The 27,109-nt window shown below is 45.1% G+C and overlaps 2 protein-coding genes across 4 annotated transcripts in view; one reads left to right on the top strand and one right to left on the bottom strand.

The window, feature by feature from the left end:
• Positions 1–3,151, bottom strand: part of CENPN (centromere protein N) — a 29,562-nt gene extending 26,411 nt beyond the window's left edge. The window contains exons 1-2 of one of the 2 annotated variants that reach the window (XM_069966014.1): positions 2,799–3,151; positions 1,485–1,665 (exon numbers count right to left, since the gene is read on the bottom strand). In XM_069966014.1, the coding sequence (XP_069822115.1) occupies positions 1,485–1,665; positions 2,799–2,842 (225 nt within the window). In that variant the 5' untranslated portion in view covers positions 2,843–3,151. The remainder of the gene's footprint in view (positions 1–1,484; positions 1,666–2,798) is intronic. The other variant, XM_069966012.1, reaches the window with a different exon arrangement.
• Positions 2,701–26,765, top strand: CMC2 (C-X9-C motif containing 2). Of its 2 annotated transcripts, XM_069966015.1 has the most exons (5): positions 2,701–3,216; positions 8,239–8,285; positions 8,802–8,872; positions 24,862–24,933; positions 26,567–26,765. In XM_069966015.1, the coding sequence occupies exons 2-5, from the start codon at positions 8,249–8,251 to the stop codon at positions 26,648–26,650; spliced, it is 264 nt and encodes an 87-aa protein (XP_069822116.1). In that variant the 5' UTR covers positions 2,701–3,216; positions 8,239–8,248; the 3' UTR covers positions 26,651–26,765. The 2 variants fall into 2 exon arrangements, with proteins under 2 accessions (XP_069822116.1, XP_069822117.1); XM_069966016.1 differs by lacking the exon at positions 8,239–8,285 and having other exon boundaries at positions 2,845–3,216; positions 8,775–8,872.
• Positions 26,766–27,109: the final 344 nt, after the last annotated feature.

Consider the following 27,109-nt stretch of genomic DNA (forward strand, 5'->3'; position numbering starts at 1 on the left):
TTTTTTGCCAACATCTGAAACAGCTGCTTGCAGCCATTACTGGGTGGGAGCTTGGTTGATACATTTGAGTTAAACTGAGCAGTATATATTGTAACTGAGAAAGCTCCCCTAACAAGTCAAAGTAAGCAGAGGATTTAAAGCTCTACTAAAAACATCCTTAGGCCCCCTTCACACGTCCGGAAAAACCATCCGGATTTCCTATCAGGAAATCCGGACGGATTTCCGGACCCATAGACTTTAATTGGTCACGGACACCCTTCCGGATTTTTCCGGAAGGGTGTCCGTTCCGGAAAATATATCCGGAAAAAATAGGACATGTCCTATTTTTGTCCGGAATTCCATCCCGGACGCCCCCATAGAAGGCTATGGGGGCGCCGGAATCACGGGCACTTTCCTGATGTACATCAGGAAAGTTCCCGTGATTCCGGATGATTGACAGCCCGCCGGCACCCCTGCTGCCCGAACGCCGCGCCGCCACCACCCAAGGGATCCCTGCACCCGGACATCAGCTGCCGCCGCCCGGTGACCCCGCAGCGCCGCATCGCATCACCCCGCCGCCGCCGCCCGATGACCCCGCGCCGTATCGCATCACGCCGCCGCCCGCTGACCCCGCATCGCATCACCCCGCCGCTGACCCCGCCGCGCCGCATCGCATCACCCTGCCGCCCGCTGACCCCGCATCACATCACCCCGCCGCGCCGCATCGCCCCGCCGCCGTATCGCATCACCCTGCCGCCGTATCGCATCACCCCGCCGCTGCCGCCCGATGACCCCGCCGCCGCATCACATCACCCCGCCGATGACCCCGCCGCATCGCATCATCCCGCCGCCGCCGCCCGATGACCGCGCCGCATCGCATCACCCCGCCGCCAGCCCGACCGCTGTTCCCCCCCCCCCCTCTCCGAGTCCGCAGCAGGTTGCACCCGCCCGCCCGGGACTCCCACCAGCTGCCGCCGCTGTTCTTTCGCCGCCGACAGGTGAGATAAACAGCCCTTCACCCCCCCCCAATACTAAAACTCCCACCATGTCCTGCTAACAGGCCATGATGGGAGTTGTACTTCTGCAGCCTGTGGCCATCTAGGTTGCAGAAGTACAACTCTCATCATGCCCCTGTTGGAAACACTTTTTTTTTTTACTCATCAGGAAATCCTGAAGGTTTTTCCTGATGATTTCCTGATGGTAAAAACGGATTACTGTCAGGAAATCCTGATACTTTCCTGATGACTTTTGAGGTCTCCTGATCAGGATTTCCTGACGGTAAAAACTGACACGGACGTGTGAATGGGGCCTTAGGGTGCGTTCACACCTACAGGATCCGCAGCAGATTTGATGGTGCAGATCTGATGCTGTGTTCATTTATCTAAATGAAATCTGCTGCTGATCCGCAGCAGAAAATCAGCTGCGGATCCGGTAAGTGTGAACGTACCCTAAAAAATAAATGCAGACAGACATGCGCCCATTACCATGATCTAAAAGCAGGTTACCTCACAGAGATTAACAACTTCCATTGCTAGACTGTCCTTTACTCGCAGCAGAGCCAGTGACTCAAGCTCCTTTTCTGCTAAAAACCCCCATGACTTTAGCGTGGGCATGACTTCAGCCAAAGGCATGCGTAGAATCATCCGTTTAATAAATTCGGCAAGGCGTTCATCCATAATAGAAATACTGGGGGAAATACAAAAAGAAAGTATCAGCACTGCAAAGAAGATAGGACAGGACAATACAATCATGTAGATTTGCTGTATATACAACAAACACAACCAGAGATCCATAAACACAGACAAATCCTGCCCTCTGCAACTAGACAATACTTCCTACCTGTTTCTGAGTGTTACATCTAGCATCCTGCCTTATAAGTCTTATAAAGGTGGCCACTAAGTCCCCATTTTGGGCACGGTGTATCCCCCTCACATACATTATACCTTCCTCTTCATTTATCCATCACTTCAAGGAAGAATCTTACCTCAAGTACACGATTGTACCTTTGTTTAGGCAGCATGTCAGTCCCTGCCGGCAATGGAGTTCACTCTCTAATTTCCCTCTCTCATACATACTAGGGACAGTTCCATTATAAGACAACTAATATAACACCCCACCCCAAAACACAGTGGGGATATGTGTTCTCCGACCCCCAGTGATCACATGTGAAGTGCCTAGTCCCACGTAGTGTTCTCAGCACCTTATGGCTTTGGGACAAAGGCACACACACTGCAAACACAAGTCCAGGCCATTTCCCGCACATATCCTGCTGCAGGGCGGAGGGGGCTCCTGTGCCCAGAACATTCTTGGATTGTCATACAAATCTCTGAGTAGTTCCAAAGGATCAATGAGCTCTACAGATGCCCAAGACCACCGACACAGCAGACTAGGGGGGAGATTTATCACAGGGGGGTATAATAGAGCTGGCTCAGTTGCCCCTAGCAACCAGATTCCACTTTTTCTTCTTCAGATTCCTGGAAAAATGAAAAGTGCAATCTGATTGGTTGCTAGGGGCAACTGAGCCGATTCTACTTTACACCATGTTTGATAAGCCTCCCCCTGATCTCTTTCCCTGGATGGCCCCTCTGTCAGTCCCGTCCTGTGTGAGGCCTTCCTTGTTGGCACACGTATCCCCAGCCTATACCTCCTCTAATAAACCCCGCCGGCCAGTATCACCCGCGCTATTACCAGTAAGGGCTAACAGTACAGTAAAGGCGGGAAAGGTCCCATTCGCCTCCCTGTCTTCACCAGCCACAGCCAGACCCATTATCCTATAACACAGACGACTGCCGCTGCCTCCGGGCCCCGCTATATATTACCTTTGTCGCCTCGCCTTCCTGGCACTCCCGGGCGTCGGAGCCATGGCGCTCACAACCTGTATCTTCAAACCAACCAATCACACGCCGACACTGTCGACTACTGTTGACGTCACTTCTCAGCGACTCCATCCCAACAAGCCGGCATGCAGTTTCTATGTCGCCTGATGACGTAACCTTATCCCGCCCCTTACCCTGTATACAGTTTCAATTCATTGGCTGTTACTCCGCCCCTTCCCATCTATTGGTTATTGTCTTGGTCCTTTCGCTTCATTGTTTGCGGTTAATTGGTTGGATTGGTAATGATGGACAGATTGCTCAGCCAGTTAGATTACAGCTTTTGCTGTGTTATGTAAAAAGGAGTCCCTGAAGCTGTAAGAGAGGTCGGGTGTGTGCCCACTGTGTACCGGCCGTTGTACAGGTAAGGAATGTGTGCACAGTGCCGTCTCTTGTGTCACTCATTATTTACAGGGCTGTTTGCCTGAAGATCTCTAGTTGGTGTGGAACTACAAGTGCCAGCATAGCCCAGTACCAACAGCCTGGCATTATGATGCATGTAGTTCAGCAGCAGCTTGACATGTGTTCTGTCCGCTCTGCCTAGTGATATGACACATGAGGTCATGACCTGAACTCTTCTGCAAGGTCACCACAGAGGAGGTAGATGAGGTCACTGGCCCCCACCTGTTTACAAGGCTCTGGAGAGACCCCTCCCCCCAAACTGTAGTAAAACTACAACTCCCAGCATGTCTTGACAGGATGCCTTAGGCATGTTGGTAATTGTAGTTTTGTAACAGCTGGAGAACACTGCTCTATAACTGGTGTCAAAGCCAGGCCCTCCAGCTGTTGCAAAACTACAATTCCCATGATGCCTGGACAGCCAAAGCAATTCTCCTCATGTCCAGGCAGGATGGGATTGGTCGTTTTTTAACAGCTGGAAGGCTGCAGGTTCCCCTTCCCTCCTCTAAATAATGTGAGTAGATCTGATCATAAACTGGTATTCAGCCCAGTCACATTATGCTACCTTTTTCATGGATTTCATGGATGCAGATTTATTTTTTATGGCTTACATCAGAAGTCATCGTCGTGGCATCAAGTGTGTGTATATAGGTTGGGACAGACGAGGAGTGGGGCTCTTGCCTGCAGTAGCCAATCAGTTTCCAGCTTTCATTCCTTCCATGCAGGTTCTGAAGGATGGGGTAGGTAGGAAAGGTGTAGGCAGGGGAGCATGGCAGACATTACCAAATAATAGGTGCATCAAGCAAAAATACAGTTCCACAGTCCATAGTTACTAAACATAAACAGCACAATGAGAAAGACTTATGCTGCGTTTACACGAAATGATAATTCGCACGATTAACATTGTCGGAGTAACAAATTTTTTTTCATAACGCTCAGCGTTTAGACGGTACGATATATCGTACGGAAAATTCGTTTTGCGATCGCTTAAGCCTATCTCACACATTGGTTAAATCGGCGTACGACTGTTCACACGGAACGATCTGCGAATTTTTTGCGAACGACCAACGATGATTTGAGAACATGTTCAAAGATCGAAATGAACGATTTCTCGCTCGTCGCTTGATCGTTCGCTGCGTTTACACGTACGATTATTGTTCGAATTCGATCGTTATCGTGCAAATTCGCACGATAATCGTTCCGTGTAAATGCAGCAATAGTCCAGTCCTTGGACATTGTGGAAGATATGAAGAACCAAGTGGTGACCCCAATTTCCTGATGGTATTCCTTGGTGACAGTTTCTCTACCACACTTGGAAAGGGAAATATGAACCAATATGAACTAGTAACATAACCAGTCGCACTTAAAGTAGGCGCAGGCAGTGAAGTGCTGCAGCAACAGCCAGGGCCCAAGCCGCCCTCCAAGGGGGAAAAACAAGGAGATAGAATATAAAAGAGTCAGTAAGCACCAATCAAATCAAATGGAAGGGGTGGGGGAAACCAGCTGTTCCAAATACCAGGTGGTGTGCTGAAACGCATTCCGCGGTTTCTGTTGAATTCTAGTGGGCATTATTTGGATAAAGGTGTATAATCATTTTTAGCAGAGCTTACATTATTGCTTTTTAAATACATACCTCAGTCACTGCAAAACTCTTTAACCCCTTAGCGACCCATGACGTATCTGATACGTCATGGTGCCACGGGGGGTGTTCAGAGCGGGGTCCCGCCGGGACCCCGCTCTGAACGGCGCTGATCCCGGCTGACATGTGCAGCCGGGCAGTGCCTCTGTTAGCCGGCGCGGGTCCCGTTGCCGCGCCGGCTAATTAAGCACTTCAATGCAGCTGTCAAACCTGACAGCTGCATTGAAGTGCTTTATGCACACTATCCCTGGTGTCTAGTGGGTCGGATTCGTTCTTCTGCCCGTGCCGGGCCTCAGCGTCGGAATGACGCTGATCCCGGCTCGGCAATAGATTGCTATGGCCTGCAGCAGGCCATAGCAATCTATGACCAATCTAATCGATCTTTGCTGTGTATATACACAGCATTGATCTCTATGAGAGATCAGTGCTATGCATATACAAGCCCCCCAGGGGGGCTTCTAGTCCATGTAAAAAAAAAGTAAAAAAGTGTTTTTATTAATAAAAAAAAACCCTCCCCTAATAAAAGTCCAAATCACCCCCTTTTTCCCATTTTATAAATATAAATTAATACATAAACAAATAAATAAACATATTTAGTATCGCCGCACACGTAATCGCCTGAACTATTAATTAATCACATTCCTGATCTCGCACGGTAAACGGCGTAAGCGCAAACAAATTCCAAAGTGCAAAATTGCGCAATTTTTGGTCGCATCAAATCCAGAAAAAATGTAATAAAAAGTGATCAAAAAGTCGTATATGCGCAATGAAGGTACCGATAGAAAGAACACATCATGGCGCAAAAACTGACACCTGACACAGCCCCATAGACCAAAGGATAAAAGCGCTATAAGCCTGGGAATGGAGCGATTTTAAGTGACATATATTTGTTAACAATGGTTTGAATTTTTTACAGGCCATCAGATACAATAAAAGTTATACATGTTATATATCATAGTAATCGTAATGACTTGAGGAACATGCATAACAAGTCAGTTTTACCATAGGGCGAACGGCGTAAATGCAAAACTCCCCGAAATTAAAACAAATTCATTTTTGTTTTCAATTTGACAGCGCTAATTATTTTTTTCCGGTTTCGCAGCATATTTTATGGAAAAATAATGCCGGTCATTGCAAAGTACAATTGGTTTCGCAAAAAATAAGCGCTCATATAAGTCTCTCGGTGAAAAAATGCAAGCGCTATGGACTTTTAAACATAAAATGGAAAAAGCAAAAGCGCAAAAACGAAAATTGGCTTTGACCTTAAGGGGTTAAAAAGTAGGTGGTCCATTTAATACAGGACACCTTACAAGTGATCTGTGATAGCTGTGATAAGGGGTGTCTATGTAGCATCTATTCCTCCTCTGTGTTGTTGTTAGGTTTTGGTATATGAATGGGACCATTAGAAAGGCATGTTTTTTGCTCTTGAACCCCAATTGACATTGAAGAAGCTTTGTCATTTATTAGAGGAGTTTTGCCACCATAGACACCACAGTCAGGATAGGGGATAAGTGTTGGGTCATGAGGGATCTACCCACTGAGAACCCCACAGTCTTGAGAATGGGACTCCTAAGGCTCTTTATGGGAATGCGGAAAATAGTTGAGTACAGTGTTGTGGCTAGAGTGCATGTGGTGCACGTGGCGTTTTCATTCCTATCCCTTTTTCAAAATTTTGGTTTTCGGTCAGTAAATGAATGTATTACAGGGCAGAAAACCAACCCTGATCTTGTTTTACTGTTAGTGCTATGACATTATTTATTGACATCAAGCAGAGATTTGCATAACTTATCTAATGAATAGAGAATTGCATAACTTATTATTTAATGAATATACCGTATTTACACAACATGGTACAGTGGCTTTTCGAAGAACGGGGCAGGGAGCACACGACATTTGCTGTAAGGATATACAATATACTGCCAAAGAGGTGAGGTAGCAGGCACTAGGAGCTCCAATTGTAAAAAAAAAAATGATATTTTCCCACTGTTCTAAGTGATGCTACAAGCTATTAGTTTTTGATCTGTATTCCCTACACATAGAACACAAATCAAAGCAAAGAACACAGAAGGGGACATTTATTAAGACTGCCGTACTCGTACATCGGTCCGAAATTAGGCTCCGCCCACAGGACATGCGTCTTCTACACGATGGGCACAGAAATCTACACCTGCTCACAAGCAAGTGTAGATTTCCACCATGATTTCCACCTGCTACCAGGTGGAAATCATGGTAAATCCAGCGCAGGAGGAGGCTATGCCACAGAAAATAGGGTTGTCACCAGTAACTTAAAGTTACTTTTTTCATTTAATGAAATTTTTTTTTAAATAAAATAAGTCACTTAAATATACTGGTGAGTCCTAAAACCCTTTCTTCTGTGTGTGTTTTTCAGTGTGATAGGAATCTTGTTTACTTATCTGCAGCACTATTTCTCTCAATACTGCTCCCACTACAATTGCTACTACTACTCCTGATACTACTACTACCAATAATATTAGTGCTACTACTACTCCCACTACTGATACTGCTTCTCCTAATACTACTACTACCACTCCCACTACTATTGCTACTACTACTCCTATTCCTGATACTAGTACTCCCACTATTACTATCATTACTCCCACTACTATTACTACTACTACACCCAATCCTGATACTACTCCTATTACTGCTACTCCCCTACTATATGTCTATTACTACACCCCTCATCCTTTATGCCTTTACTACACCCTTCATAATTAGAAAAAAAATAATAATGATAAAATTGAGACTTAAATTGAGAATTAAAAAGAAAATCGAGATTACATTTTTTTGGCCAAATCACCTAGCCCTATTGCGTGTCTATGTAGCCGCCTGTTGCAGCGGGCTGGGGAAAGTGCTTAGCCACATTCTTGTCCTGGCACGTTCTAGGGAACATCCATACCCTGATCGGAAAAACAAAACAAAAAAGCAGGGCTGCAGTCATGCCATGGACCTCTCCCCTTCAGTTTAGCAGGATTCTTAAAGCGACTCTGTCCCTCCTCCCCATCCTGTGGGTACAGAGAGGTTGTGCCAGCCTAATGCATACACAATCTAGGCCACAGCCGTTGGGCACGGGGCTGCCGAATGCACCCCAGGACAGATCTTAAATTAAAAGCAGCTATCTCACAGTACAAGTGGTTTGGGGGTTCAGATTGTGGATACAGAGTCGCTTTAAAGGAGCACTCCAGGAACATATTCACTGTGTTATGCCTAGAAGTACCAGACGTAACATAGTGTATCACTATTGCTTTATAGTCGTAAATAATTTACAACATGCTTCATCACAGTATATCAAACACTTCATTAATTAATTATTTTTTGTCCCTCTAGTTGGCAGAGCATGACATCCAGTGATGGTATGTCTTGGGGTGGAGCCGGTATCCTTTAAGTTTCAATACTAAATAGGTTTCACGTCACACCTCTCCCTGGCAAACCCCCGGCAGTACTGCATGGTGCAGCATCATGAAGAACAAACATATCAGTTGTACAACACATATCTACCTGTAATGTTAAAGCAATCCAATAAGAAGGTGAAACTTGCATGTGAGATTTATTAACTTACAGATAGCGTCCATCTCTAGGATTGCATTTAAACACCTGCTGCCTTCCTGCTGACTGTCAATCTGCAGCCCCTACTGTTTCACTGTCTGTACAGTACATGGTCTGCTGGGTATTGCACCATCATAGAGAAAGATTGAGGGTACCATGTGCCTCCTTGACCTAACAGTTATGTAACAGTGTCAGTAGTTTAGAATTGCTGTAGTACTTAAGCATATTCGTGGCTAGCTATGTCTGGATCAATAGTAATAAGCATTCTTCTGTCAGTTTTATTGGATTTAATTTTCTTTTATGCTTCAACCACACAGTTGCTCCTTAACGTAAGATGCATCCAGACTTGTCTCCTCACCTACACACAGACGAATGCAACGTGATCATTAATTTGCTCAAGCAATGTCACCTAGATGTAAGTGTGCCTTTAAATAAAGAGGGTGGCCTAAGAAGGATGAATGGGGGCGGGATAGTACAGAGCATTGTCCATGACATACAGTTTTAGCTAATGTATCTCCCATGGCACAAATTGTGGAACGCTTATAGTAAGAGGATGGTAAATTAGCTTTTTATTTTCTTGCAAATACAGTCTGTACCACAGATATGACACAAAACAATGCTTAACAGGTGAACACTGGCATTTGTGAAACTTGGTTTGTAAGACTTAAAGGACAACTCCGGCGGGACCCCCCCCCCAAAAAAAAAACACAGACACACACAGACCCCATACTCACCATCCCTCCGGTGACGATCGCCACTCCATTCGCCCGCCGTCCGCCTCACCGTCACCTGCGTCCGTCGTCCAGCGATGTCTCTTGCTTCCGGGTCCATGAGAGAGAAAAGGCTGCCAGTGCGCTTGCGCACCGGCAGCCTTTTCATTGGCTGGAGCGCATCACATGGCTTCCAGCAAGCTCAGCCAATCAGGGCTGAGCAAGCTGGAAGCCATGTGATGCGCTCCAGCCAATGAAAAGGCTGCTGGTGCGCATGTGCACCAGCAGCCTTTTCTCTCCCATTCCCTCTCAATGAAGACGCCGAAGAGGAAGAAGACCCGGACCGCCCCACAGCTCTGACGTCACCCGACACCAGAGAAGAGGACCGTGACGACCGTAATAGGTAATGTATACATTCTTTAACTTCCGGGGTGGTCGGGGGTCGGAAAGTGGGGGAAGGGGGCCAGACCGGGTATTTAACCACATTACAAAGTTATATAACTTTGCAATGTGTGTTACATAAGCCAAAAAATTTTTTCGCCGGAGTTGTCCTTTAAAAAAAACATACATTGATCAAGTTCTGCTCATTATCCTACAATGTTGTTCCAGAGGAATGTAAAATTAACCCCATGAAGTTGACGCCAATTTTCCTCACCTTTACTTCTCAATTCCATGTTTGGTAATTAGAAGAAACTAGAAAATGTACCCGCTGCTGCCCGCGTATAAAGTGTCGTCAGTGTTAATTAGATTTGTTCCAAGGTCGCCCAGGAGGCAAATCTATGCCCTTGTTTGTTTTTTTTGTTTAGGGGAAAATCGCCAGGAGCTCTATATATCCCTTTATACCAGGGGCAGGGAACCTCCGGCCCGCGGGCCGCATCCGGCCCCAGAGACCTCCCGATGTGGCCCGCGGCTCCCCTGGGACGTGCAGCGCTCTGGTGGGCCAGGAGGCGGCATACACAGCATCTTCCTGTGTCTGTCAGCTGTCACAGGATGCTGTGAGTGCCGTCCCCTGCCCCACCAGAGCGCCGCACGTCTTCCTTCTCCTGTGTGCTGCACGCGATTACATCATTTCATCGTGCACCGCCTGCAGGAGAAGACGGGCGCAGACTAGAGGAGAGAAAGAGGACCTGTGTGAGCGGAGTGTGGGAGCGGAGGAAAGGTGAGTGGGATGTGTATTATTTTATTTGGGACAGGCACTGGGGGTTAACTAGGCTACCAGGGACAGGCACTGGGGGTTAACTAGGCTACCAGGGACAGGCACTGGGGGTTAACTAGGCTACCAGGGACAGGCACTGGGGGTTAACTAGGCTACCAGGGACAGGCACTGGGGGTTAACTAGGCTACCAGGGACAGGCACTGGGGGTTAACTAGGCTACCAGGGACATGACTGGGGGAGGGGGTTAACTAGGCTACCAGGGACATGACTGGGGGGGTTAACTAGGCCTACCAGAGGCATCACTAGGGGTAACTAGACTACAAGGGGCATGACTTGGGGGTTCACTAGACTACAAGGGGCGTCACAGGGGGTTAACTAGACTACCAGGTACATCAGTAATGGGTTAACTACAGCTACCAGGGGCATCACTGGAGGTTAAGGGGCCTATTCCACGGGAGCGATAATCGGCCGATTTTCGCTCTGTGTAATAGAGAGAACGATCAGCCGATGATCGTGTCATCCTCTGATCGTTCATTTAGGTTTAGACCTGAGGAAGTCCGAGTGTACAGACGGAACGCGTGGGGATCTTCAGACGGCACCCCCTTTTACCCCTATCATCTTCACTTGGTGATATACAGCTTTCGTCATCTTCTTTCACAGTTTTTTCCTTTTTTTCTTTTCATTTGCTCTATTGTCTCATTATTATTTATTTCTACTGCACGTTCGGTTTCTTACTTATGTTTGTAATTTTTGATTTGGTGACCTGTGCGTTTAGATTTATATATCTATATGTTTATATGATAGGGGTACTACATACTAATTATGGGGCTGCTTGTCTTGGATTGCATTAGACCATATGCTTTCCCTGGAGTTTGGGATTTTTAAATGGTTTTAAGTGGGACTTTGTAATTTTTGTATTGTGTACCTGATTAGTTTATACTTTCACCATTTGGTGTGCTGACTTTGCCATTATAGCACATACCTTTGTTTTTGTTTTTATTTAGTTCCTCTTTGTGTGCTGGCATAGTGCACTCATTTACTGGGAGCTGTGCATGTCCTATTCCCCTAAGTTTGATAGGTTTAGACCTAAAATCGTCGTTCGCCACCAGCGCATCGCTACGGTTGAACAGCGGTGCGCATCGGCGACCGACTATTTCGGCAGAACCATACATTATCTGTCCTGGCCGCAGGTCTTCTTCTCCCGATCCCGCGCAGCAGCATCGGCTTCAGAGCGGGGCTGTCTGAACTGACAGACCGCTAAGCCAATCACTGTCCAGGACCGCCGCGGCCAATGATTGGCTGAGCGGTCTGTCAGTTCAGACAGCCCCGCTCTGAAGCTGCTGCGGCTCGCAGGAGCGTGAAAAGAAGACCTGTGCCCGGACAGGTAATGTATGAAGCTAGGGCTGCAAGGACATCGGTAACGATGTCCCTGCAGCCTTTGTTTCACGATCATCGGGGCCGTGGAATAGGCCCAGTAAACGAGCGCCGATCTAGCAGATCGGCGCTCGTTTACGTCCTTGCTCGTCCAGTGGAATAGGACCCTAACTCTGGCTACCGGGCATCACTAAGGATTCACATCAGGTACAAGGGGCATCAAAGAGGGTTAACTACAATAGCAGGGCACTAGGGGAATAATACTTTGTCTTGCCCCGGGTGCTTCAAACCTACGCTACTAACTGCCGCGCACGGTATGCGGCCCGCGAATGTTTTATTAATGCCCGACCGGCCCTCGACATGGAAAAGGTTCCCCACCCCTGCTTTATACGCTATATACCCCGACATTTCAGCACTGTTTATGTAAATTGTAGGTTAGAAATAAACTAAAAACTTTAAACATCCTAAATACCTAGTAGCCAAACTGAGATGTGATCATGTAATCAGACTGTATACAGAGCCTGGTTATATACAACAGTGGCAGTTTTATATACAGAGCCTGGTTCTATACAACATTATCAGTGTTATATACAGCCTGGTTATATGCAACATTGTCAGTGTAATATACAGCCTTGTTATATGCAACATTGGCAGTGTTATACAGTATACAGCCTGGGTATATGCAACATTGGCAGTGTTATACAGTATACAGCCGGGTATACAACAGTAATAGTGTTATACTGAGCCTGGTTATATACAACATTGGCAGTGTTATATACAGCCTGGTTATATACAACATTGGCAGTGTTATATACAGCCTGGTTATATACAACATTGGCAGTGTTATATACAGCCTGGTTATGTACAACATTGGTAGTGTTATGCTAAGCCTGGTTATATACAACATTGCCAGTGTTATATACAGCCTGGTTATGTACAACATTGGTAGTGTTATGCTGAGCCTGGTTATATGCAACATTGGCAGTGTTATATACAGCCTGGTTATATACAACATTAGCAGTGTTATATACAGCCTGGTTATGTACAACATTGGTAGTGTTATGCTGAGCCTGGTTATATACAACATTGACAGTGTTAGTGAAGGTCCTGTATACATGTAGTATATAGTTGGTGGAGGTCCTGTATACCTGTAGTGTATAGTTCTGGGGTCCTGTATACCTCTAGTGTGTAGTAAGGTGTGTGTGTGTGTGTGCAGAAAACATGCAGTTTATAATAATAGGTGCATACACAATCCTGCATCATCATAATCTGGCCCTCTTGGGCACTACCTTTCATCCTTGGTGAGGACAACACAAAAGAGGTTTTAAAGTTAATAATACTGTATACACTCCCCCCCCCTTGCAGGTAGCCCCCGTACTGTATATACTCCGCCTCCCCCCTCTTGCAGGTACTCCTATACTGTATACACTCCCTCCCTGCAGGTAGCCCCCATATTGTATACACTCCCCCCCGCAGGTAGCCCCCATACTGTATACACGCCCCCACCCCTGCGGGTAGCCCCCATACTGCATACACCCCCACCCCTGCGGGTAGCCCCCATTCTCTATACACCCCTCCCACTTGCAGGTAGCCCCCATACTCTATACACCCCCCTTGCAGGTAGTCCCTATACTGTATACACTCCACCCCCTGCAGGTAGCCCCCATACTGTATACACCCCCCCCTTGCAGGTAGCCCCCATACGGTATACACTCCCTCCCCCCCCTTCTTGCAGGTTGCCCCCATACTGTATACACTCCCCCCCCCCCCCCTGCAGGTAGCCCCCATACTGTATACACTGACCCCCTTGCAGATAGCCCCTATACTGTATAGACTCCCTCTGCATGTAGCCCCCAATGCTGTACAAACTCCCCTCTGCATGTAGCCCCTATGCTGTATACACTCCCCCCTTCAGGTAGCCCCCATGCTATATACACCCTCCCCCCAGGTAGCCCCCATGCTGTGTACATTCCCTAACACCCCCTTACTATATACATTTCCCAACACCACCACCCAGCAGGTAAGCCCCTTACTGTATACACTGTACGCTGTTAGGGTGCCTTCACACCTACCGGATCCGCAGCGGATTTCACGATGCGAATTTGCAGCAAAATCCGCTGCGGATCCAATGTCATTCAACCCTATGACACTACTACAAAGCAAGCTGGAGCGGTGTGTGGAGCGGTGTGTGGAGCGGTGTGTGCAGCGTCCAGAGCCGTGAGGAGAGAACCGTGCCCGGCAGCACAGTGCTGAACACACTGGAGGGGAGCCTGCACGATTTAACAGCGACCTGTGCGGGCGGGATAATAGGTGCCTCTGTCAGTGTAAGTTACGCTTCGGATGCCGAGGGGGTTAATTTACATACTCTCACCGGGATTCCAATCTCGCTGCGAGTATGTAGTGTCATAGGGTTAAATGACACTGGACATGAAATCACAGCATGAAATCCGCTGCGGATCCGGTTAGTGTGAAGGCACCGTCACTGTATTTATTTCTGGGGATCTGTTGTGAGACAGCTGGCCCTAGCAACCAATCAGATTCCAGCTCCCTGTGAAAATGAAAGTAGTAATCCTATTGGTTGCTAAGGCTTCCAACTGCCATTACAGCTGGAAAGCTCATTATATCACCTGTGTGTGCAGTGTGGAGATTTTCCCATTCCTTTCTATGGGTTGCTCTTCCCCCTCCCCCTCCTGTACATCTGGGGGGACGGGACCTTCGCTCTAACCTTCCCGGGCACCCTATGTATCTGTGTGCCAAATTTGGGGTCAAACGGTTCAGGCGTTTGGAAGTCTATACGGGACAGACAGACAGACTTTAATTTTTATGATATAGATTTGTGGATCATGAGCCCTTAACCAGCCCAACAGTAATATTACACCCAGGGTATAGCCTATCCTTACTTTTGAAACACAAACTCTCATTGTTCTGATTCATTCTTGTCTTGAAAACCATTGGGCCAGGTCCACATGTCCGTAGTACTTACCGAGTGCTTGGTAAGTTTGCTTATCACTAGTCCCTAGGGCTGCTGTCTGCAGCCATGGACAGCACTATGAAAGTGTTCTTTTCATAAAATGTATGTTGTGTGAACATAGCCTTAGCTTGCATGCGAACCAAGTCTCCAGCTAATCTTATGTATTATGGATGACTGTAGATTTTAGACTATCCCTAACATAAATGGCTATCCCACCAAGGTTTGCCTGCTCTATCTTTCCTCTACAAAATTTATCCCATTATGGCTATTTCCCAATCATTGTCTTTGAGCCAGTTCTCTGTTAAAGCAATGAGGTCCAAATCATCTCTAGATATCGTCAGCTCATAGATCTTGTTTCTTAAGCTATGAGCATTTGTACAAATTACACGAAGAGTAATACTATGCTTTGTTTTACTCTTATCGCCAACTGCATCTAGTGAACTAACCACTGCATCTACCCCACCAACAACAACCGCATCTACCCCACCAACAACAACCGCATCTACCCTACTAACAACAACCGCATCAACTACACCATCCAGTGCATCTACTGAATTAACAACTGCATCTACCCCACCAACAACAACCGCATCAACTACACTAACCAGTGCATTTACTGAACTAACAACTGCATCTACCCCACCCACAACCGCATCTACCCCACCATCAACCACATCAACTACACCAACCAGTGCATCTACTGAACTAACTACTGCATCTACCTCACCAACAACCGCATCTACCCCACCACCAACAACCGCATGAACTACACCAACCAGTGCCTCTACTGAACTAACAACTGCATCTACCCCACCAACAACCGCATCAACTACACCAACCAGTGCATCTACTGAACTAACAACTGCATCTACCTTACCAACAACAACTGCATCAACTACACTGACAAGTGCATCTACTGAACTAACAACTGCATCTACCCTACCAAAAACAACCTCATCAACTTCACCGTCCACTAGAGATGAGCGAATTTGCCAAAGTTCGGGTTCGTCTGAACTTGAACTATCGGCTTCTGATTCCCGCTATCTGCAGCCTCCATGAACAGGGTGGATACAACCTTACGGACCGCCAGGAAAACTGGGATACAGACATTGGCATTGGCTGTATCCCAGTTTTCCAGGCGGTCCTTAGGCTGTATCCACCCTGTTCACGGAGGCTGCAGACAGCGGCAATCAGAAGCCGATAGTTCAGGTTCAGACAAACCGGAACTTTGGCAAATTTGCTCATCTCTACCGACCACTGCATCTACTGCACCAACAGCTGCATTTTCAGAAAACCCAACACACTGCTTTGTCCTAACTGGTAAGGGACAGAAATTATCCTCATCAATTATATTTCTGTCTCATTTATTTAGTTTAAATGTCTGGCCAAAAACAATGGTGGTCCAATCTGAATTTTTCATCAACTACCTGTGTACCAATATGTCATGGGTGACAACCATCCCTCTTGTACATTTCCTTGTTTGACCACCTGATAGAATCATGACTAACATACCCAAAACTTACAGCCTTACACCATTGCCTTCATGATACACTAAACTCTGAAGAACAACCCTCAAGGCTGCATTCACACGTTCCGTGTTCCGGATGGAACATGGACGTGGAATGCCTGTAATGGACTCTCCCCCCCTGCCATGGCAGCATCTGTTATTAGATGCTGGGAGTGGGGGATGCGTTGTGCTGTAATGAAGCAGCCGTGCAGCACTGTCATTACAGTGCGGGCATATCTGTACAGTTCTCCCACTCCCAGCATCTAATTACAGATGCTGCCCGGGTGGAGGGAGAGTATTTTATAGGCATTTCACGTCCGTGCTCCGCGAGGAACACGGAACGTCGGAATGCAGCCTTAACGTTGTTCAAAAGTCTAATGCAAATGCACTTTTTTTTAAATTTTCTAAATTTTTATTCATTTTTCATTTTAAAAAATACAAACATACAGTATAGTAATAGACCATCTGTCCATATAACAAGCACAGTCGGTTGCCAAACAGAGGACGCCACAAGGGCGGAAGAACACTTGTAACATACTAACTATAGGACAAGCGGGAAGGGCAGCAAGGCCACAATTAAATAGGGCACTATCATCCATAAAGAGTGAGCTAATGCTCAACAATTGCTAGAACCGTGGCATCATAGAGGAAAGAGAAGAATAGTAAGCGAGAAAAAGAAACAAGGAGAACTACAAGGAGGGAAAGAGACATCACACAAAAGGAAGGGAAGGGAAACTCCTCACTGAGTCAGAAGAGTCTTATACTCATCCGATTCAACAAAATGGTCCCAGTAATACCAGGTCCAAAAAAAGCAGGAGTTATGATCATACAATTGTGCCGTGAGATCTTCCATATGCTTAAGGTCCTACACCTTCCGAAACCACATAGAGACAGTAGGAGGAGCAGGTTGACGCCAGAGATCAGGGATACAAGCCCTTGCAGCATTGATCAGATGGCGGAGAACAGAATGGTAGTAACATTCGAGGGGAATGTCCGACAAGTGCTGGAGAAAGAGCAATGGAGAAAAAGAAATCGAGAAGTCTGTGAAGGGAGAGGCAATACGCCACACCTCCTTCCAGAAGGGGCCAATTAGGGACAATTGGGGAATTGTAGTGCCCTCCAAAACCACAAAGGAGAAGGGTTTTGGAGATCTTTGAGCTCAGAGAGAGACACCCAGGAAGTTCCACGAAGAAAGCATTTAGCTCAAAAAGTACCCGCTAGGAACCAGGCATGGAAAACCAAATCTGTATTGCCGACCAGGAAAGACTGGGTACCTAGGACAGGGAACAAGGGAGAAGGATGTGGAGCGAGAGAGGCAAAAGAAAAGTGTGTATGGCAGAGCTTTCCAGTTGGGGCAATAGTAGGATGATGCCCAACAAGCCTACCAAAAGTAGGAAGCCACAGGGCCGCCAATAAAGAGAAAGAAGAAAGAGACACCTCCAGGCCGACCCACAACTTAGTAGACTGGCATTGCCATGCCTCCATCACTCTGGAGAGGTGACTAGCGACATAGTAATGGAATAAGTTTGGGAAGACCAGGCCTCCACGTGACTTAGGTCGAAACAACACAGACTTTGCGATCCTTGGCTGCTTATGAGCCCAAATGAATTTAGTCAGGAGTGTAGAGAGTTGTCGAAAATTGCTCAAGGGCACCGTAACTGGAAGGGCTTGGAAAAGATACACAAGTCTAGGAAGAATATTCATCTTAAAGGGGTAGTGCGGCGCTAAACAATTATTCACAAAAAACTCACACATTACAAAGTTATACAACTTTGTAATGTATGTGAATGGCCCCCTTCCCCGTGTTTCCCCCCACCCACGCTAGACCCGGAGGTGTGTTGCATTATACTCACCGCAACTCGTGTCAACCCCCGTCCGCCATCTTGGGACAATGACGTAGTCTTCGGGAGGCTGGCCGCACCGCTCTATCTGTCCCTTATGCTGCCCCCCCCTCTGCCTCGTCATAACTGTGCTCAGCCGCGATTATCTGAGCACAGTTATGAAATCAAGAAATTCACCTGGGCTCAGGGATGCAGTGCTCAAAATTCTTGCTTTATTTAGTGACCCATAAAAGAAACGGAGACAATCAGTAGGCTCTCTCAGACTCACGCCAACACGTTTTCGGTACGTCACGTACCCTTAATCATGGCTAAGGTAAGGCCATGCAGGTGAGTATAAATAGGTGGCCCAACTCCGCCCTGAAGCGTGATGGCGTCACATCTTCACAAATGTACACACCCATTAATAAGCAAAGACATGGCTAAAACCAAAACGTGTGTTAAAGTTACCAAGTGTGAACAACAACATATATTGTCAAACTAATAGTCAAATAGACACATGTAAGTACTAGAATGAGACAATCAATTTCACAACCTGAAATAAAAAAAAGGTATAGGTCCTCAAGACAAGTCAGGGAATGGTTGGAAATAATGTAGTATAGTAATTGAAATAGTGATTGGTAGACAATAGATGGTCCAAGAGAATAATGAAGTAAAAAACACTTTACTTGATGAGTTAAAAATTATGGTACCATAACCGATCAGTATAGAAAATAAACAATCAGATATAAAATCATATATAAAAACATGTGTAAGAAACCATTTTTCTTACACATGTTTTTATATATGATTTTATATCTGATTGTTTATTTTCTATACTGATCGGTTATGGTACCATAATTTTTAACTCATCAAGTAAAGTGTTTTTTACTTCATTATTCTCTTGGACCATCTATTGTCTACCAATCTGTCATAAATGTGCCTGCTGAAAAACCTTTATCCTCCCCTGACGTCTCAGAGGAGGAACCTATGCAGCTGGGAGTATTGAATGTCAGGACCAGACAAGAATTCCGGAGACATAATGGCCTGTGCTTTTACTGCGGGAACAGTGGTCACTACATCAGCCATTGCCCCATCCGTCCCCAGCGATCAGAACATCAGCGTCCAGATGGCTACCAGGAAGGTCATCTGGGCGCACAGGTAACCATTGGGGAAATGGGCATACACTGTTCCTCTGATAAACCTGCCATACCTGTACCTGATGTGAATGAAAATCGTGGTGATGATAACTCGGTCTGTAACTCATCTGTTTCTATCTCAGAGTCCTCCGCTGATGAGTGGGAGACGGATAGCGATATTACTATTGACATTCAAACCTGTGTGGTGAGAGGTAATTTTCCGCCTACACCTGATTTATCAAGTGAGGGTCCGGAGGCCCCTCATAAAAGGGGGGGTACTGTTATGAATGTGCCTGTGCCGAACTCCATGCGCCCCTTGGCTCGTGCTGCGCGCCTGAGATGGCGCTGATATTCAGTATTCAGTGTTTTTGTATGTTTTTGCGGTGTCCTGGGCCTTGTCTGAACACTGGCCTATTTCCTTCTGTGTTTGTTCAGCCACACCCGCTTTGCCTGAGATACTCCTGGCCACTCCGGAGTTAACTCTGATGCTGGTTAACTTGTCTGGTCAGGTTGCTCTTGCCCCAGGTGTTCTTAGGAGATTAGGGGTCTGGTCCAATCAGCTCCTGCACTGGACCTCTGGTCTCCTATATAGTGTCTGCCAGCCTGCCTCTCACTGCCGGATATTGAGCTTGTCTCTGCCTGGTTCTGGTTTTCTTGCTCTGTTTATGCTGACCCCTTTGCCTGTGTTTCTGACCATTCCTGCTAGCTGCCTGCCCTGACCATACTGCCTGTTTATTGACCTTGCTTTTGGATTGTGATTTTGTACTGTGCTGCCCGATTGTTGTGACCCGGACTGTCGACTATTCTTTATTGTGTTTTGTCTGTCTGTCTTGTCTTTGTATCCCACCAAGCCAGTTGCTGCCCTAGGGTTTAGCCTAGGGGGGCAAGTAGGTAGAGTCAGTGGGCGGGGCTGAGCTTAGGGTGCACTGTCTGTGTCTGCCATTTTGTCTCTCTTAGTGACTAGTCCTGACACAATCACTATTTCAATTACTATACTACATTATTTCCAACCATTCCCTGACTTGTCTTGAGGACCTATACCTTTTTTATTTCTTATTTATACTTCAGTCTGTAGGGTACAGACACTCCATAGGTTAACCTCGGCAAGCCACTAGCAGTTGAACTCACACTTACCTCATCCTTTATTGCAGCCAATTTCACAACCTCTTAATAGTACAATAGAAGTTCTCTACGGAGATTTAAACCACTAGGAATGATAGTATTTAGATGAAAAATCCAATATGCTTCTTTTTTAAACAAAGAGCGTCTAATATCAACTCCTCTAGTTGGTAATTGAACATGATCTATGGCAAAGGCTCTAAACGAATCCAAATTGCCATGGTGTGTATACACAAAATGACTGGAAACTCCGGATAGGTTGCGGTTAGTAGAATGTCCTATGTCGTACATATGTTCTACTATGCGAGTTTTAAACTTCCGTGTAGTGCAGCCTACATACATTAGGTTGCATAAAGTGCATAATATAATGTACACTACATTTGTACTATTGCAATTTAGAAAGCAACCTATCCGGAATTCCTTGCTCGAGCTGCTGGTAAAAGATTTACTTAGCAATGCTACAGTACAGGTGCGACAAGGGTGTTGTCCGCACCTATAGAAGCCTTTGCAGCTAAGCCACGTTGAATGTTCTTGTTTAAGACTCGAACAAGAAAGAACATCACCCAAAGTGGAAGCTCTGCTGGACACTACCCGACAGCCTGACTGTAGAATCTGATCTAGTATTGGGTCACTCCGCAGTATGTGAATATGTTTAAGAATGATTTCTTTAATTTGTCTGAATTGTGGACTGTTCCTGGTGACAAGTGTGGGAATACGTTGGGAGGTGTTTTTGACTTTTTTAATTAGCAATTCGTGTCTATCTCAATTTTTTTACTTTATTAACAGCGCGCCCAAGCATCCAATGTGGATACCCCCTGGCCATAAGTCTATCTTGTGTACACTTGCTTTCTTCATTAAATACCTGCTCCGTACTACAATTCCGGCGCATCTCCTACCGGGATGGATTTGATAGTATGCCTAGGATGGGAGCTCATGGCGTGCAATGTGATGTTTCCGGACACTGGTTTCCTATGTGTTCTAGTCCCAACTGTATATGATAGTGTACTGGTAAGTTCAAGATCAAGAAAAATCATTTTCGTTTTATCACAATTGTAGGTAAAGCGGAGGCCCATGCTATTGCTGTTCACATACTCCAAGAATAATGTTACGTCAGATTCAAGGCCATCCCAAATGAGCAGCATATCATCAATGAATCTGGCGTACCATTGAATGGAGTCCAGGAATGGGTTGTCGCTGGTGTAAATGTATATTTCCTCCCAGTGGGACATGGTGAGGTTAGCAAGCGACGGGAAGTACTTGGCCCCCATAGAAACCCCGCTTGTTTGTAAATAGAATTTATCAAAATACCTAAAATAATTGTGCGACATAAGGAACCAAGTGGTGCTTTTAATGAATTCTATGCAAGGCTGTCGGGTAGTGTCCAGCAGAGCTTCCACTTTGGGTGATGTTCTTTCTCCTTCGAGTCCTAAACAAAAACGTTCAACGTGGCTTAGCTGCAAAGGCTTCTATAGGAGCATTGTAGCAGCTTGGGCAAGGAATTCCGGATAGGTTGCTTTCTAAATTGCAATAGTACAAATGTAGTGTACATTATATTAGGCACTTTATGCATCCTAATGTATGTAGGCTGCACTACACGGAAGTTTAAAACTCGCATAGTAGAACATATGTACGACATAGGACATTCTACTAACCGCAACCTATCCGGAGCTTTCAGTCATTTTGTGTATACACACCATGGCAATTTGGATTCGTTTAGAGCCTTTGCCATAGATCATGTTCAATTACCAACTAGAAAAGGTGATATTAGACGCTCTTTGTTTAAAAAAGAAGCATATTGGATTTTTCATCTAAATACTATCATTCCTAGTGGTTTAAATCTGCGTAGAGAACTTCTATTGTACTATTAAGAGGTTGTGAAATTGATTGTCTCATTCTAGTACTTACATGTGTCTATTTGACTATTAGTTTGTTTGACAATATATGTTGTTGTTCACACTTGGTAACTTTAACACACGATTTGGTTTTAGCCATGTCTTTGCTTATTAATGGGTGTGTACATTTGTGAACATCTGACGCCATCACGCTTTAGGGCGGAGTTGGGCCACCTATTTATACTCACCTGCATGGCCTTACCTTAGCCATGATTAGGGGTACGTGACGTACCAGAAACGCATTGGCGTGAGTCTGAGAGAGCCTACTGATTGTCTCCATTGCTGTTATGGATCACTAAATAAAGCAAGAATTTTGAGCACTGCATCCCTGAGCCCAGGTGAATTTCTTGATTTGATATCCACACGCTGTTGGAGTGGGGGCTCGTGCGTGCTGAGCCGGCTACACCTATAGACTGAGCACAGTTATGCTCAGCCAATCGCGGCTGAGTTGCTGATGACGCGGCAGAGGGGGGCCGGTATGAAGGACGGATGGAACGGTTCGGCCGGCCTCCCAAAGACTCCGTCATTGTCTCAAGATGGCGGACGGGGGTCGACACAAGATGCGGTGAGTATAATGCACCACACTTCCGGGTCTAACGTGGGTGGGGGGAAACATGGGGAAGTTGTATAACTTTGTAATGTGTGTTATTTTGTCAATAATTGTTTAGCGCCGCACTACCCCTTTAAATATTGAGCAATGACCAAACCAAGTAAAGATGCCCTTGTGCCATCTGGACAAGTCGGCCTCAATAGTTTTTAGCATTGGGGGAAAGTTAGTTTTGAACAAATCAGAAACAGAGGGTGTGAGCTGGACTCCCAAATAAGACTGGGAAGAACTTGACCAGCGAAAAGGGAAAGACTCAGCAAGAGTAGAAGCAAGGGAAGGGGTAAGAGAAAGGTTGAGCGCTTCAGACTTCTGGAGATTAATTTTATAGTTGGAAAGAGCCTGATATTTGGACAATTTAGAAAGAAGGTTAGGGAGAGACACAGAAGGCTGCGTAAGAAAGAAGAGAAGGTCATCTGCATAGGCTGCAACCTTGTGGTCAGTGGAGCCTACACGCACTCCCAAGATGTCTGGGTTCTGTCTCACATGGCAGAGAAAGGGTTGCAAATAAACTTATCAGCTTCTCAGTGGGCTCAAATTTATGAAGGTCTGCCATTTTGATAAATTTGGCGCATAAAAAACACATCCGTAAATGCAGAGATCACCTATACACACAAACACATTTACATCTATTATGATTAATTCCTCCCATATCATTGATAAAAATAAATAAATTGCTTTTACCTGCAGACTAGTTTAAATTGTAATGTTTCTAAAACAATTACTGCCTGCTTTGGCTGTATGTTTCTTCCACATTCTCATTAAAAGATTATATATATAGGAGTTTCAAGGTGAGTCCATATTTTTTTCCTCTTTGTCATTATAATTATATGCTATTAATTTACTTTCATTTGCATAAGGTATTTTATTATGAACCCATAATATACAGCTATTAAAAGAGAAGTCCGGGCAAAAAACAAACGAAAAAAACGAATGGGCAGGGGGTAGTCGGAACATAATAAACAACCTATGCTTACGATCCACATGCCATTGCAGCACCGCGTCCTGCTCCTGAACCCTCACCGGGATTCTTCATCTCTCCTCTCCTGCTACATCACGACCCAACTAATAGATGCCCTGCTCAGCCAGTCAGTGACTGAGGCAGGACACCGCTGCAGTCACTGACTGGCTGAGCAGGCAATCTCCCACCCTTTCCTGATGCATTATGACGTAGTAAGAAATGAAGAGAAGATGACATCCGGAGGTTCTGGGAGCTCTGGGATGTTGCGCTGCAAAGGCACGGTAACGGGTAAGTATAGATTGTTTATTATGTTCCTCTCACTCCCTGCCGGCCCTGTAATTATTAATTTGGCTAAACATTTCCTTTAAACATTATTTTGTGTCATATCTGTAATTATGTATTTGCTATAAAGTAAGTAACACAGAATTGAGAACAAAAGGAAAAATTGAATGTGTCCCCTCCTTCGGGGGAGAATCAACACAGTCCCATAGACCTAGTTGGCTAGTCGCACTGAAATCAGAGGGTTCAGCTGACTTTCCTCTTAGTTTAGGGACTCCTTTGGTGTGGCCCTGTCTTTATTCATAGACAATTAGATAAGCACTTCTTATCATGTAGTAAAAACAATAATGGGGACAACCCTTTTAAACCTTTCTCAAAGGCAACATGAGAGATGTAGTGCATTTGTCTACTTGTCTGTGGACAGGATGAAGGGTTGTTCTTTCTGGGCTTAATTCTAAGGGGTATACCCATCTGGGACAATTATTACGTATCCTTGGGATAATGCCATAATTGTCCTCTATATGAAAGTACTGCCACTGGGAAATGCTTCTTTCTTCAGATGGATGGCTCCCTGGCCCCCTTTGCCAAATTATGCAATTTGTTTAAATCCCATTGATTTTAATGGCAGTCGCACAAACAGAGTAGCTTACTAGCTATGCTGTTTACATAACTCCTGCTGAGTTGTGTAAACACTGTAACTTGCAAGGCTATGCTGTTTACCCAACTCCTATTAAAGTCAATGGGAGTTACGGAAATTGCGTAGCCACATAAAGGGGGCACGTTTTTTTTTGTTTTTTGTTTTTTTTAATGGGGACAACCTTACTGTCTTACTCTAAAATGAATGTATAAAAATGTTTCTTTTATCATTCCACCAGAATAAATTTATGAAATATTTTGGACAATGCAATGATATTGACCGAGAGATGAGGAAGTGCCTAAGAAAAGAGGTGAGACAAGTGTCAGAAAGAAAAGTATATTTTCTTTTGATAACTTTATTCTTGCTTTATGAATCATTATGTGTATGGAACTAGTAGGGAGAACTGTTTTTCAGTAGAACAGCTTTGAGAGAATTTTTTTTTTTTTGCTCGAAGGGCTTCCTGGTGCCTTTTTAATCTTTAATCTTTTTTTACTATCTCAACTAACATAATTTAACTTGTAGGGTTCATCAGGTTAAAGGAGAAGTCCGGCGGATTATAAAATCCGGCAGGGGCAGGGGGGAAATTCATTGCAAGTACTAACTTGCGGCAGGACCGGGCAGGCCAACAGCTAAGTCATGACATGTCAGCTCCAGAGACCCCAGAGCATGGCAGGGGTTCTGTGGCCGGTCCCGCCGTTTACCGTGGGCACGGGGAGCAATAAGTCCGGACATGTAATCAATTCCCCCCCCCCCCCCCCCCCGCCCCTGTTGGCCAAACCGCTAGTACCATCCAGTTGATGAGAGTAAATCCTTACTTGTTGTGCCTTTTAAAATACACCTGGTGCCTTGGTTAGAGCAAAAAATTAACTTTTAAACTTGCAGCACTGTGCCATACTAGTGTGGCCTAGAGTGTCTTTGCCACAGGATTTCTATTCATCGCTCGTCTAAACAGTGCCAAATGATGACCTATTTTTTGCAGGTATAATTGTACTTTATAATAACAACCTTCACTTTACCATAAAATATACTACAGACAGAAAAAAAATATTTGTAAAGTGAAATAAAAAGAAAAGAAAAATAAATTTTGAAACTTTTTGGGGCTTTATTTTTATGCCACAGTAAAACCGTTATGTCTATTTTTCAGGTCAGTACAATTATGATACTCAATTTATACAGTTTGATATGTTGCACTACTTACATTAAACATTAAAAAAAATGTCCTTTTCCTGACTTTAAAGCGACTCTGTACCCACAATCTGTCCCCGTCAACCTCTTGTACCTTTTTGATAGCTGCTTTTAATCCAAGATCTGTCCTGGGGTCCGTTCAGCAGGTAATGCAGTTATTGTTCTAAAAAACAACTTTTAAACTGGCAGCCCTGTGTCAAGCTGCTGTGGCCTAGATTGTGTATGCATTGGGCTTGCACATCCTCTCTGTCCCTCCTCCCCGCCCTCCTCATCATTAGGAATGCTCCAGGCAGATTTTCTACTATTCATCACCTGTGTCAGCACTGCACATGGGCTGGATCGTTAAGGCACCCGTGCAATGTTCAGACAGGAGAAAATGTTCTAGGGGCATTCCTAATGATGAAGAGGGTGGGGAGGAGGGACGGAGGGGTGGTGCAAAGTTAGAGCACAGATATTCTAAGCCACGGTCGTTTGACACAAGGGCTGCAAGTTTAAAAGTTGTTTTTTAAGACAATAACTGCATCACCTGCCGGATGGACCCCAGGACAGATCTTTAGATTAAAAGCAGCTATCCGAAAATACAAGTGGTTTGGGGGGACAGATTGTGGGTACAGAGTCACTTTAAAAAATATCCATATACTGACTTCAGTCCATGGAAAAGGCTCTTTTGTTTGGGTTATTGATTATTATCAATATGGTTACTACTGCTGTTTAACTATGGTTTTCTTTTTTTCTTTTTTTTGTCTTTTGTCTTTCAGTATGAGGCCAATAGAGCTGAAAGCCGCACTAGGTCAGAAAGGTTTAAAGAGAAACTAATAGAGGCCAGTAAAGTGGAAAATTGAAAGATGACTCTCACTTACCAAACAATCAAGGAATTTGTTACTCATCCAAAACCTTACCAAAAGCGCTTTATATTTATTTAAGTGCCACAATAAAACAGAAGTCATGTTTTTGGAAGAGTTTTTTCATATCTTTATATGTTTTCCCCAAAGAAAATACACTGGAAATTTTCTCAGGATGCATTGGGTAAATTAACTTTTTTGTCTTCTTATGACTGAAATTACACATGCTTTTTTTTAAACAACAGAAGGGTATACAAAACAGAGGAGAGACATCTGACTCTTTTATACAAGGGTTGCACAACCTGACCAATATGAGCTGAATGCTAGCTGAGAGCCAGAACTGCCCTTGAAGGAGAAGTCCGGCAAAATTTTTTATTAAAGTATTGTATTGCCCCCCAAAAGTTATACAAATCACCAATATACACTTATTACAGGAAATGCTTATAGGGTAGCTTCACA

This window comes from Dendropsophus ebraccatus, chromosome 4 (genome assembly GCF_027789765.1).
Source record: "Dendropsophus ebraccatus isolate aDenEbr1 chromosome 4, aDenEbr1.pat, whole genome shotgun sequence".
Lineage (NCBI taxonomy): Eukaryota > Metazoa > Chordata > Amphibia > Anura > Hylidae > Dendropsophus > Dendropsophus ebraccatus.